This window comes from Falco rusticolus, chromosome 1, assembly GCF_015220075.1.
Source record: "Falco rusticolus isolate bFalRus1 chromosome 1, bFalRus1.pri, whole genome shotgun sequence".
Lineage (NCBI taxonomy): Eukaryota > Metazoa > Chordata > Aves > Falconiformes > Falconidae > Falco > Falco rusticolus.
The window spans coordinates 14934361-14948052 of NC_051187.1; the positions used below are offsets into that span (position 1 = coordinate 14934361).

Consider the following 13692-nt stretch of genomic DNA (forward strand, 5'->3'; position numbering starts at 1 on the left):
GCTTGCAAGCCATAGCCTTCTATGGAGTGTACTAGTCCTCTTAATCCTTGGGGTCCCTGTTCCAATTTGTTTGTGTGTTGGCCCAGAGGAACTAGTCGTGATGACATTTCGGAAGGGCACTTAAACAAGGAAACCCTTTCTAAGGATACTGTGAAAGAACAGGAAGCCTGAGCATACACTGCTCGGTCCCCCACCAGTGTTGTCACTGTCCCTTTTCTGGCTGGAGGAACCAAATCTTACCTCGTCCCTATCTACCCTCCTCCACCCTACATATACGAGAGATTCACTCCATAATCTCTCCAAAACTCAGTTCTTTCACCTCTTAATAAGATCAATGGGAGGGAACTGCTGCACACCTTTGTTTTTACTAGTATTAAAATCTTTCTCAATCAGTATAACAAGACTGACAAACCCGATGTCTTTTCAGCTGCTTCTAATATTTACTTTAATGGAAAAGGTGTTCAGAAAGTTACTATAGAAACTTAGGATAGTTCTTAAAAGAGAATGCCTGTGTATCTCCAGTTGCAGAATTCAGTATTGCAATCAGTTGCAGAAGACTCTGTAATTGGAAAAAAAAGAGCTATAAATCCAAGAATTGTTTAGGTTGGAAAAGACCCTTAAGATCAGAGACCAGCCATAAACCTAACACTGTCAAATCAGTCCAAACAAGAATTAACAGATATGTTAATTGTAATGAAAAGCTTTTTAGATGCTCTAGAAAAACCTGATTTGCTCTTTATCTTTACAATTGATGTGCTTTAAAGCTAGGTCAGTCCACCTAGGGAAACAGGCATACTGCAGAACCAAAACATCATCCAAGCTTGTGTATCAGGGACAATACTTCTGTCCCACCAAGTTAAGCTGATGATTGCAGGGATAAGCCTTGAACATCACCTTAATGATTAATATAAAACCCCTAAAATTTACTAACAGTTCTCAAGACAGACACCCAGAAAAATATATGCTCCATTATATATTCATTTTTGCACGAGGTGATATTGGCAGAAATACGGATACCTGTATAAAGGTATTAAATGCTCACAAAGATTTTCAATCTACAGCATCATTATACATTCAAATTATATCTCAACCTAACAGTTTGCAAAGAATTTTCATTCTAAAACAAAAATCTCACTAGATTAGAATTCCTTTATTCAACACCAGTTTTGTAAGAAATCTTCTAATTTATCATCAAAATTTTCAGTCAGTTTTATAATGAGTTCTCTTTACAAAATATACTTTGCAATTCTTCCTAGTACCTATGAGACACTGAACAACTGCAACTAACTCTACCAGTTCATTTGCAACACATCGTTCATATAATTTTAGTCATTCTTTCACTATTTTTTTTTCTTTCCCCAAAAAGGGCACTACAGCTCCTTAGAAAGAATAAAGGAAAGCAAGTAGTACCAACTCCACCACTTTACACTTTTATCACTGATCAATATATCTTATTGTAAAAACGGAATGTCACTATGGTATCTTTAGGAACTATACTAGTGTATCAACAAAATAAATTTTTACAGCTACATTTCCCAAATATGGAATATAGTTACCTGATCTTCTTAAAACAAATCTGAAGTAACTTCTCCTTATACTACAGTAAGTAGAAGCGCATGCAATCAAAAATGTGCATATAAATTGAAACACCTATTCATTCATTCTTCTAATGAATTTAAGGGTCATAAATGCACTTCCTGCAATTATTTCAAAATAAAGGAGAAAGAAGACTACACAAAGCAAATAGTCTTTATTACCAATATTAAGAGTCCAGAAATTCAAACAAATTACATTAAAAAAAATCAGCCCTATAAAACATTAGTCAGAATGACTTAAAAATCAGTTAACCATGAAGGAAACTAACATTTCTGGTTTTATATTCAAAACTTGGCAGTAGCTAGGCTCATAAAAATAAGCTTATCCCATTTAAATATTCTTGATCGTACAATTACACGGAAGGAGTAATCCTTAACCTAGATCTGATTTATAACTCATATGACTTGTTATAAAATGAGGGCATTGAACTGGTGCAAATAACCAAAATCCAGTTTTTGAAGACTACTTACATGCTATTCGCATGGAAGAAGTATCAAAGCAAAATTTAAGAGCTTTATCTAACATTCACATGAAAAAGCCCTAGTATAGTACAGCAATATATTCAACCAATGAATTTGTTTATCAATCAGTAAATTGTGCTGTACTTTGGTTAAAATCACTAAGTTTAAAATACACCTACTTTCTTCACCAATCAATTTGAGTTATTATAAATAGATCAAGCCATACTTCACAACGTTCAGTTTATCTAAAAATAAGGAATGACAATTTTCTACCCATTGATTGTCTTGTAAAGTGGGTCATACAGAAAAGCAGCCAAGACCCACTAGTAAATAAAAAAACAACCTTCCCACGTCTAACCATAAGAGTAAGCTGGTGCACTCCAACCTCAAGCAGCTCCGCTGGACACTGACACAGTGTAATAAAGCTACTCGTAAGACCTGCAGCACACATGATGTGGACATCTGTGGGACAATGCAGTGATTTTTGTAGAACTTAACTATTACTGTGCATTCAGGTAACAGAAAAAAGCACTTCGATCCCAATTATGATTATATAAAAACTATATAATTTTAGAAAATAAACCCAAATCCTCAATCAGAACACTGTATATATGCTCATGAATGTACATGCATGCGTTTTCAGATGAAAACTGATTGGCAGGTGTCTTACATAAGCTTATAACAGATATTTCATTATGCCATGCCTGATTTCCAAGGAGATTTTGGTAACAGTTTTGGGTTTGGGAGGAAATTTTTATTTGCACAACTGGGTTGTGAATTATAAACTTGAAAAGACTGCAATCAAAGCTGTGAAAGGAGCAGCAGTACAGTGAGATGACACATAACTGAATATGCTCTGATTTGAGTGTTCGCTTTCAACAATTCAGCACTGAGTTTAATTTTCAGTGTTTGCTTTTGGAGTTTTCCACAGAAAACACGGAAGTCTATTAGGTGACCTCAGCTGTATCACAGATCCCTGTACTGAAACACTGATTTGATAATGGAAATGTCGATGTGTTAGGATATTTGATTATCTGCTCTCTAAAATATCACTTTTACTGAAGTCTACAAAGGATATTTTGTTACTAACAGCATGTTGTAAAAATATCTGAAAAGTTCATAAAACTCTGTAAATAATTTTAAAACTGTTATGGGCAAGAGTCTGGTGAAAAGCTTTCTTCCTACACACATAAAAGATAAAATAGAAACAAATAATCTCATTCAGTGCTGATTATCAAGTTCACTTTTCATTAGCTAAAAACTTCTCAAAAATTGGATCTTAGCATGTTAAATTTTTAAAATAGCATAAAGAAGAGAACAGAGTGGGATTAATCTAGGCAGACAATCTTTATTATGAATCCCAGTCTGTAGCTAGTGAAGTCTCTGCAGAAAACAGAATCACCCTTATTTAAAATATTTTTTTGTTCTAAATTTTACAATATTTCTAGATACCTTCTGTACCATGAAAACCTGTACTCAACTCACCGCAGTAATTTATAGCAATTTAGAGCAAGTACTAAAACAACCTGCTCTGAGTCACAGAACTTCTCTTCCAACTAGTCAGTAAGAGCCTACCCAGCTCAATTTAAAAGTAAGTTTTACTTATTTTTCAGTGTTTAAGAATGCAGAAATTCCCAACCCCCAAAACAGAAGATACCCTGAGGTTTGAAAAAGAAAAAAAAAGAACAAAACATTAAATTCTCCCATCAAGTTATGTACTAAAATTCAATTTAATAATAGTTACCCACAGACAGCATGTACCTTTGCACCAGTGACACATAAAACAACACATGTATCTGTGAAATCTGTTTTCATGATCAAGATAGAGGCTGAACAAGGAAAGCCACAACCCAACTAGTCTGCCGAAACACCTCTGAAGTCATGCTTTCAAAGTATGTGACAGTAGCACTCTCTGAAAACACCAGAAAGTATTTTATGGCACTAATAACAGAGAGGAAGTTAATTATTTGATACAGTTTTCAAAAAAATATTTTAGGGGAATCACTTATCTGTTGGTAAACACCGCAATGCCCTGCATTTACTGGATCTTACATACTCAGAGCTTCATGTTCAATCCTGAACTATTCTACCTCCAACGTTCACATTAACTAAGAGTTCTTCATAGTACAGATTCACTTCTTCAAATAAAACTGTGCAGATACAGACTCAAAGTTTTTGTAGCTCTATTTTATAGACTCCACCAACTACTTGCAGTTTCTAAGCTAATGAAAATTACACCTACCTCAATTAGGATGCTCTATTTTACATTTAGGATACATTTCTTCAAAATAGTCAATGTGTGGAGGCTGGAGTATGTCGAGGGCAGAGAGTACCTAGGAAACACCATACAAGATCAAGACCTATCCCAAACAGAATGAAAGCCCTTTCAAAAAGACAGTCAGACTGCATCTTTCTTACAGAGCTTAGCTTTATTCTATCCCACACAGACAGACCAATATTCTATGTCACTAGATATGTGAATATAATAGCCAGGAAAGATAATTCTGTACATTCAGGATCTCTTTTTTTTTTTTTTTTTTGTTGTTGTTGTTAATGCAAGAAACTTTTTCCAGCTGTTCAATACTAGCATAAAAGCATAAATTTATCTACCCATTAAAAACTGGTTTATTTCAAATATATATATAACCATAAAATACCTGGAAGAAGTAATTCTAGCAAAGAAATGCAAAAGCAAAAGATATTACTTTGTTCTGCCTTTCATTTTTAAGAGTTTTGTGATACACTGCTTCCACGTGGGAATTACAAAACTCAAAGTTGTTCACATTCTGAATCAGAAGCTCAGCTCTCTGTGCAAAGAAAATAGATAGAAAAGCAGCAGCACAGAACTTACATCCTCTCATAGGAAAAAATACTACCTTGGTGTCGTCTTTTAGATCCTGTCCTAGGAATATCCATGACATTTAGATGAGGTACACAAACTTCAGTGGTTATCAGACTCGACTTCTGACTGCTTACAGAGATGCTTTTATTTAATTTTATAGTCCTCAGTAAAATCTCCATAACGAAGACACTGGTGAGGAGCAGTTTAAGGTACCAGTTCAAAAGAAATCTTGCCCCAGAATCCATTTCCCAAGGACCGGTGATAGTAGTGGGGTGGGGACTCTGCAATCTGGTACATGCTTGCAAGGCAGTCCCCTCTTTTGCTCCCCAGTGACAACACCACTTATCTGAATCCAGTGCTTACCCACAAATAAAAATCTTCCTTGGAATACGATACCCTCAGATAAAAAATTGTAAACTTTAAAATAGGAGGAAAAGCAATGAAATAAGGTTCTGAAACAGATACCCACTTCCTGATCCCATTCCACTAGGAGAGGACAGTACTCCCAACATGCCCGTTACTGCTCATCAATGGGAGGAGGTTACCATATCCACAGTTGCACTTGCGGAACAGTTTCTGTAAGTACTTCTTGATTCACTTCAGACACAGCCATATGGGTCAATTTAAACAATTTCTAAATGTTTTAACTTAACCTAGGTGATTTTACCTAACCCAGACTTGGGACTGCTTGTATGACCCCTCTGCTAGAAGAGGTAAGACAACTACAAACTCCAACAAAAAGGAGAGGAAGATGGAGTAAGAAACAGCTTGCAAGCGAAAGGATCTCCAGCTGGCATAGCTTTGTGCAGACTGACATTTATCTAAAGCCTAAAACAGGATTAGGTGGAAGTGTATTGCCTGGCTATTTGCAAACATTTTGGAAGGGAAATTATGAATATCCTTAGATTCTCGATAATTTCATTTTTTATAGTGTTCGCAACAGTAATATTTGAGTTTTGAGGAAATCTGATAACCGTAAAATTAGAGAGCTTTTAAAGCATTTTAGATATTCTATAATTTAAAAGAAAAAAATAATTCTGTTATAGATAGCTCCATTTCACAATTAGGCTTCATCAAAGACTTCAAAATTACTTTGAATTTACTTACATTGTCATGCTTAAAAAAACACAACATCTTCAACTCCCGGAAGACCCTTTTACAAGAGACCAAATTTTGGAAGACGTTGGGCATCTTTTTGAGTGCAACTCTCTTTCCATCTCGTGGATCTGTTACTGACCTACAGAATAAAAGATTTAGAACATCACATACTACTGTTAGACAATTTTTCTAAATCAGAAAAAAATATTTTAGAGTTCTTATCATTCTTAACTTAGACGGTGAGTCAAAACAATGCGAAGACATTTCTAGGGAAAAAAGTATCAAGCAAAGGGCATTATGCACTGTACTATAGAGTCTGTATTAAACGCAGTGCGATCACTCTTTGATTCCAGTACAAATACACATACCCAGTCAAGCTTGGTAGCTGTTAAGTGGCTGGACACATGTACAGCAGTGCATATACTGCCTGCCACTGGCATACACTGGAGCTCAAAGGTAGGTCAACACCCTGAGCCGAGGAGCAGATGGGACAATAAACATCTCCTTCACCTCCCCAAAAAGACCTTATTAAGATTAAAACATTTTCTCAGTTACACAGATTTGCTTTTGTCAGGTCTACTGCTTTCTTGTTCCTAACAGGGCAAAAAATGTAATAATCCCATTCTGACAGAACGCTGGCAAGTGTAAGACTGTTACTTGATCTATCACTAAATCACTTTACATCTAGAGAAGCAACAGCACATGGTATCTAAGTCTCCACAAATGTGAAACAGGCATGATACCTGGCTCTCTCCCATAGAGCTCATGGGATGCAAGTATAGTAGTTCAGAAATTATAAGGTGCTTTGCACATGGCAAGTATTTTAATTTAAAGTAATTGGATTCTGAAAATAGTATTTTATAATGAGAACCATAAAACTAGAGCAAGGAGATTATGGTGCCTCAATTCCCCATCACGGTTTTTAAGGTGAGGGTTCTCAAACCTCACTACAAAACAGGGTTTCTAGATCTTTAGTTGTTAAGAAACGTTCATTTTTTTTCTGCACATTTTTATTGGGATGACCAAAATAACTTTCTTCTCAGTGAAACGCCATAACCACTTAAGACTCTACATCCAGCTATGTACCCTGATGACTACATTTGTCCTTAAAAAGTTGCTGGCTTTTCTAACTGTGGTGTGACTCTCCTACAGACGGCAGGGAAGGCTTCTTCTTTTGTCTCAGGTCCATGCTGTTTTAAGCATCTAAATAAAAAATTAGAATGGGGTAATCAAATATATGCCTTATCTCCAAGTCCCTCAGAACACAAAACTATTCAATCAATCCAGAAAGTCAGAAGTAACCACTGATACCGGTGGTTGGGAGTCAAAGGAGAACTGCCCCAACACACTCAGCTACAACACTTGTTAACAGCCGCTGCTTATCTGTATTTTAAATGAGGGGCGGAGGGGAACCTGGGAAAGTTGATACCAGACTATTTCTATGGTGGGAAACACAGAGCCAAAAAGAATCTGAAAAGGTCTTCCAATTCACAATATGTTTCCTATTGTCTCCAGGACCTTTGCCTCTTGCCTGTAGCCTAAATTGGAAAGAAGGGGAATGAAACTGGAAAAGCTACAGAAAATCCACTGTTAATGCAACTCGGCACTCACCATTGGCCGGACTGAAATACCCTCCCTCACAGTGTACAGTCACTTCATTCACAGATGATGGTTACCTCAATGAGTCGATTTGCAAAACAAGGTACTATTCATCATGAGCAGGCACACTTCAGGCTGGCCCTAGCTTTAGGATTATTGCAGAGGCAGATTTTGAATGACACACAGCAGGGCCAGTAACAGGCAGTGGCTCACAAATTCATATAAATTTGATCCCAGCATGAGCTGAGAGCTCCCACTGCTTGCAAGGTCAAGCACCACTGATCAGCTAATTAGCGGTATTCTTCTCTCTTTATGAGACAGCATTTCTGGCCCCCACCAAATTTTTACCAGCTTTAAAGGGGAAAAGGAGAAAAAAAAAAAAAGAAAAAAAAAAGAAAAAAAGGCAACCCACCAAACCTGTAACCTGCAAAAGGGAACTTAAAAGCTGCTGATTTCTGGGAATTTGACATATATATTCTTGTAACGGAAACAAAGTTGTAAAATTTTATTCATAAAAATCCTCACCGATTACACTGCAGATGCTACTGAGTTACTCATTTTTTCCCTTTGGAGTTTGGACACTATTGCTGACAACCGCACACACACAACTGCTATTAGGAGGATATTCACAGCTACGGCATAAATTCCGCTAGTGGATGGCAATGATGATACACTAAAGTATCCTACAGGTGCAAGACCTGAGACCTTTGACAACATGAAATTTCCTCACAAATGACTTAATATCCAGGCAGACCGCAAGCAGCTTTCTTCAGCTATGTTACGTTCAACCGTAGTTAAAACAAGAGTTAAATAGCTATCTTGGCTATGAAAAATGTTTGACTTAAAACCTTCAAAATTTATTTTATGCTATACTGTAGCATATTTAGAACACTACAATTATTTCTGAATAAGGTGAAGAAAATTAAATATGTGGCTTTGTTTCATTATTTTTCCTTTGAAATGTATTTAAAAGCCATAACTACAACAAAAGAACTGTCTTTAAATAGACACAATTGCTATTTTACACTGTAAATAAATTAGTTCTCTAAAACTGTTTCATTTTGTTTGAAGACAATAAAACAGTGCTTAAGATCCAGGCAGTTTGAGAGAGTTCACATCTACTTGTACCATTTCTATTATCTATAAAAAATCAGTGCAGTAAACATATACAACCATGGAGAAAGACAGACTAAAACCTCTTCATTGATCATGTCCAGGGGTTGTACAACACAAAAAGGGCATAAAAACCAATGGTAATTTGTCTGTAGGCTTAGTTCACTGAAGAAATTAAGCTGCAGCTTCACAGATTTAATAGATTGTTTGTTTGCTTTCTATCTCAAATTACAGAAGTTTAATAGAACCTGAAATGGACAGACCTAAAACAACCAGAAGTCACAAACAACAACATTTTTGAAGACAGACATGTGAACAAGCAATGCACCCTTCCATGATTGATAAAAATCTGTCATCTGAAACTTGGGCATGGCCTTGACTGTTTACAGCAAGAGGAAGTCAATTTCCATAAAACTAGTTACAGAGAGTTTGTGGTTTTGTTAAACATGCTTCCTCTTGTTCTGGAGACTGTAAGCTTCACAGGCTTTTTAGGCTCCTAGCTGTATATTTAAGCTGTACCTATAGCCATTCAACTTCTGAATTTGAGTACTACCACAACGGAACGACACCATTCCAATTAGTGATAGAAGAACAACCTGTTTTCTAAATGTTAACAAGCAAATAAATCAACTTATCAGAATCAGCTTTGAAATTTTAGGTATTTTTGCCATATTAAAATTCCATAAACAGGTCTGACATGCAATATAGTTCCCATATCTACGTGAAACAGGAGAAATTGGAAAAGTGCTTAACAATATGTAATTAATCAATCAATAAAAGCAGCATTATTAAAAGAAAGATCAAGAATAGTTTGCCTTTGGTTTTGGGCTTAAGTACTAATAAGAACCAAAAGATCGTAACAAAACCTGTTGCAGAAAATTCTACACTGCTGGGTTGACAAAGCACGTATTACAGTCCTCTTGGCTCTTCAGGAGGTTTCTTATTAATGTCCTGAAGGCTTTTTGGACAAAATGCATGATGGACTTGAATACATGGAGAGAAAAAGCAGGCCTGCTACAAGGCGCACAGCAGCTTTTTAGCCATGTCCAGGTCTCACTGTTACAGCAGCACCAACAAGAAGACACTGAATTTAAGGCAGGTGACAGAGTTGTTTCTGAAATTCAACCTACCACTAGACAGGATGAAACTGATCTGCTGGAGGAGGAATAAATACCAAAACACGTTTCCACTTGCTTGCTGGTTCATTTCTAATTGAGCAAGGGGGAATCATCTGTTTGGTACCTGAGGATTTGGATACTAGTCCTCCCCCATGACAAACATCTCAGAGGTTGCATGTTTTAGCAGCAGCAGCAGCACACCTCTGGCACCTACACTCAAGACCTTTTGGAGTTAACAGCCACCTTTTAATCATATCTCTGTTTAGGAATTTCCTATCTGCCTTTTTGCAGATCTTTTAAGTATAAATATTATTCCAGCAATTGACAATAAAGATGCTATAACACGTATCACTAGATGGACCAATAATACACGTGGTTTCAAATTCTGCATTGTGTCTTGTTCATGTTTTAAGGTAAAACTCACAAAGTAGCATTTCTTGTTATTAGTCATGCAAAGACCAGTCAAGCTTGTAGCTGGTAACAATATAACTCTAATGAATGTGAATGGAAGTGCAGTAATTTCACGCCATGTTGAGTTTGTTCTCTCTTAACTCAGGGTAGCAGCTGCTTTGGTTCAGCACAAACAGTACCAGAGAAAAGAGATAAGTGCTGAAGCCTGTTACAGAGGAATGCTTTTATTTCTTTGTTGCTGAAAGGCTTGCTGGGCTGAGCTCTTCTGGTTCTGCAACACAGGGGTTATCCCATCTGTATTAGCTAATGAATCTCAGGCTGTACAGATAATGAACAGCTCTGAAGGCAGCTTCCGTGATCTCCAGTGGAAGCGACCCTGGTCAAAACGTCTGGCTTAATGACCAGTTACTTGTCAAACTAAACTTCACCAGTATTATTTAAATATTATGCACAGTGCACTTTTAATGCATACAGTACACATCCAATTTTTACAGCAACATATCTATTTGCATTGTCCTATCTAATAAAATGAAATTTTAAGTAACAACTGCTAACATTTTCATCTGATTAGTCTCAAACTATTAAACACTATAACCTATACTCATGTATACCCTTCAGAGAGCTGTATCACCACACAAAACTGACAGAAGACCTCAAAAGGTGTCCTTTTAATTGAATTATAGGTTAAATTTTAATTTAATCCCAATTCTAATAAAATATTAAACTAGAATAATAGGATTTAATTTTAGAATAGCAATGTGAAACATTTTCAGGCAAAGTCTGAAATTCAATACATTAAGTACTCCTCTCACACTGTCCAAAAGCATGGAAATGTCAAAATACAGAATAGCATTAAAGTCACTTGCACTCACTGATTTTCAATTGCACTGCCTCTGTAGCTGTGCCTGTGATGTTTTTTGAAGTAAGCCATAACAATTTTTTAAAGCAAGCAGTCTGAACTCATCACCTAAATCAAATGGCATCTACGTGTTGAAACCACAGCCAAATGCACACATTCTGCTTCTTCCAGTTGCTGGTGAGCTGCGTTACCAGCAGCAATGGAGGTGACACAGGTCAAGACTGTGAAAGTAATATAATCAAAGTTAAAAATCTGAATCCAAGACAGAAATTCAGAGAAAGTCATCACTGGAGTTCCAACAGGCAAATGAAAAACCAAAAGTCTGAAGTGGAGATAATTGTAAAAAGATACCTAAAATAGAATTTTTTGATGGATTTGAAACACTCGCTTTCTTCAGCTGTACTGCTACAAAATTATGCTAGTTGCATCAAACTCAAGGATCCAACAGTCAGCTTTTATAAAAACAAGTTCAGGTTGAAAGCAAATTTTAGGATGTGAATGTTAACCGTCTAGTTGAGCAAGTTTATATCTGCTCTGCAGAAAATCACGAGGCAGTTTACATTTGCCTAAATTAAAGTTCTCATAAATCAGTGTTAATTACACTTGAACAGTAACACAAATTACAAAACTTTTTTTTTCTTCTTACTGGTATATGCCTTTGTCTAACATCCTTTCCAATTCATAAAGAAAAGAAAAAAAAAAAAAAAAAAAGGAAAACCTCTTAAAATAAACATTATCTTAGAAAGATTATATGCATATGAAAGTAGTTGCTGAATGCCTAGAAATCTTTTCAATCACTACCCCCAAAACCATGAAATGGATATCCATCTTCTCCTCTCTGCGTGAAGGTAAATACCTAAAACTTCTGAGTACTGATTCCCAAGCCTCTTCTGTTGCTGAGCCTCACTCAACCAAACTGACAGTGCTTTGTACCTCGAAGTACCACAGCTCTTTAGTTTAGTATCCACAATGACACTTATCTAGGAATACTCAATTCTGTTAAGTCAGAACATAATCAGGCACTGATACCGGTGAACATCAGCGTCCTATTAATTCTTACACTTCTCCCATGGATGTAGCTGTCATGCAGCCTCATTAGCGAGTGTGAAAGATTTCATAAAATGGTTGGTCTTCAATCAAATAATACAAAACTCTGATTTATGTTGGTAGTTACCACAGATATATTGACGCTCATTTTTACTAGTCCTGGGACCCGTTTTAAAAAACAAAAAGAGCTAAGTGTATTGCAGAACTGCTGAAGTTCATCACAGCTGTGTAAGCAAGGCCTGGTTTGTCTGCTGTTTTTTCAAATGCTTCCATACAATAAAAATTGGTTTAGATTAATAGTCTTTTCCTAGTGCTCCTGTTGTAGTCTCTGATAAAGGAATGAGGTAAATGGGGTTGCTGTGGCATATGCATTTAAGGCCAGTTTCTTTTTTCTTTTAAATAACCCACTTCTACAAACAAGTAATGATCACCTGCAATATCCAGCTTGAAGGCAATTCCTCTATTCTCTCCCGCATAGCTGCAGCAATTTCACACTGCTCCTCACCTCCCTGACTTAGCTTGTGAGCTTTATACCACTCACTAGCAATTTCACTTCAAGGGGCAGCACAAAACTAACAATCAAAGTTGTGAATATCAGAAATGTCAGGACTGCATTCCAAAGAACAGAAAAAAAGAAAGGGAGGAAGGAAGGAAGGAAGGAAGGAAGGAAAAAAAAAGAGCCTGTCTGAAAAATTGTTATTTACAGCATCCAATAAAGATGCTGAAAATGTTGCTTTGTGTTTGTATACAGCACCTACTTTGATACTAGTAAAATAATTATTTATAGCAATATGCTATCAGGTCACATATCCCCAAGAGAAACTAGAAAAGCACGAAAATCTCCTTGGAGCTAATTGAGAGAACAACTAGAAAGGCAGCTTTACTTACTGCTGTTCTCAGAAGAACACATTTCAATTCCCTCCTCTGCTTTGTTAGGATATTACACCCTAGGTGAATCTAGCAGTAAAGTGAACAGCAGGCAGGGAATCTATCCATCACTCAGCACAGAGTCAATGGGGCACTCTTTCAAGCTACTACTGAAGTCTGCAAAGGTTTCACTTATTAAGCATCAACCGTAGCTGGGGATAAAGAGATAAGAGACCAAGGTTTAAACCAAAAATAACTTTGCAAAAAATTATATATAGGTATGGGACAAAAAAATAAGTTTATATATATAATTTGGAGGGGGGGAGTGGGAATATCAAGGATGATAGTTTAGCTCTAATCGTGCCTTTAAGAATTATGATTCCAGCTGTTACTGCAAGAAAACCCAATCATTTAGTATTCTTTATTATACTGTACAAATCACGGCAAAAAGCTACTTTTAATAAATACTATTAAACCAAGTCAAATACTTTGCTTTCACACCATTTACAAGTCTTTCGGTACAATTAACTTGTGCTCACACCAGCAGGCTGGTTACTGTTGGAGGAGTGGGCTGCCTGGCTATGTGTTCATTAACACAGCTGGCGTTACCACATCCTCCTCTTGCTTCTGGCCTCTTAACAGCACCCAGTTGTCCCCCCTTACCGCTCAAACTTCACCTAC

General features: G+C 36.6%; 1 protein-coding gene across 4 annotated transcripts in view; it reads right to left on the reverse strand.

The window, feature by feature from the left end:
* NLK (nemo like kinase) overlaps positions 1–13692 on the reverse strand; it is a 66972-nt gene that overhangs the window by 26224 nt on the left and 27056 nt on the right. For all 4 annotated transcript variants that reach the window (XM_037411557.1, XM_037411545.1, XM_037411551.1 and 1 more), the window contains 2 exons: positions 6007–6136; positions 4335–4390 (listed from right to left, as the gene is read on the reverse strand). In XM_037411557.1, coding sequence (XP_037267454.1) covers positions 4335–4390; positions 6007–6136 — 186 coding nt within the window. The remainder of the gene's footprint in view (positions 1–4334; positions 4391–6006; positions 6137–13692) is intronic.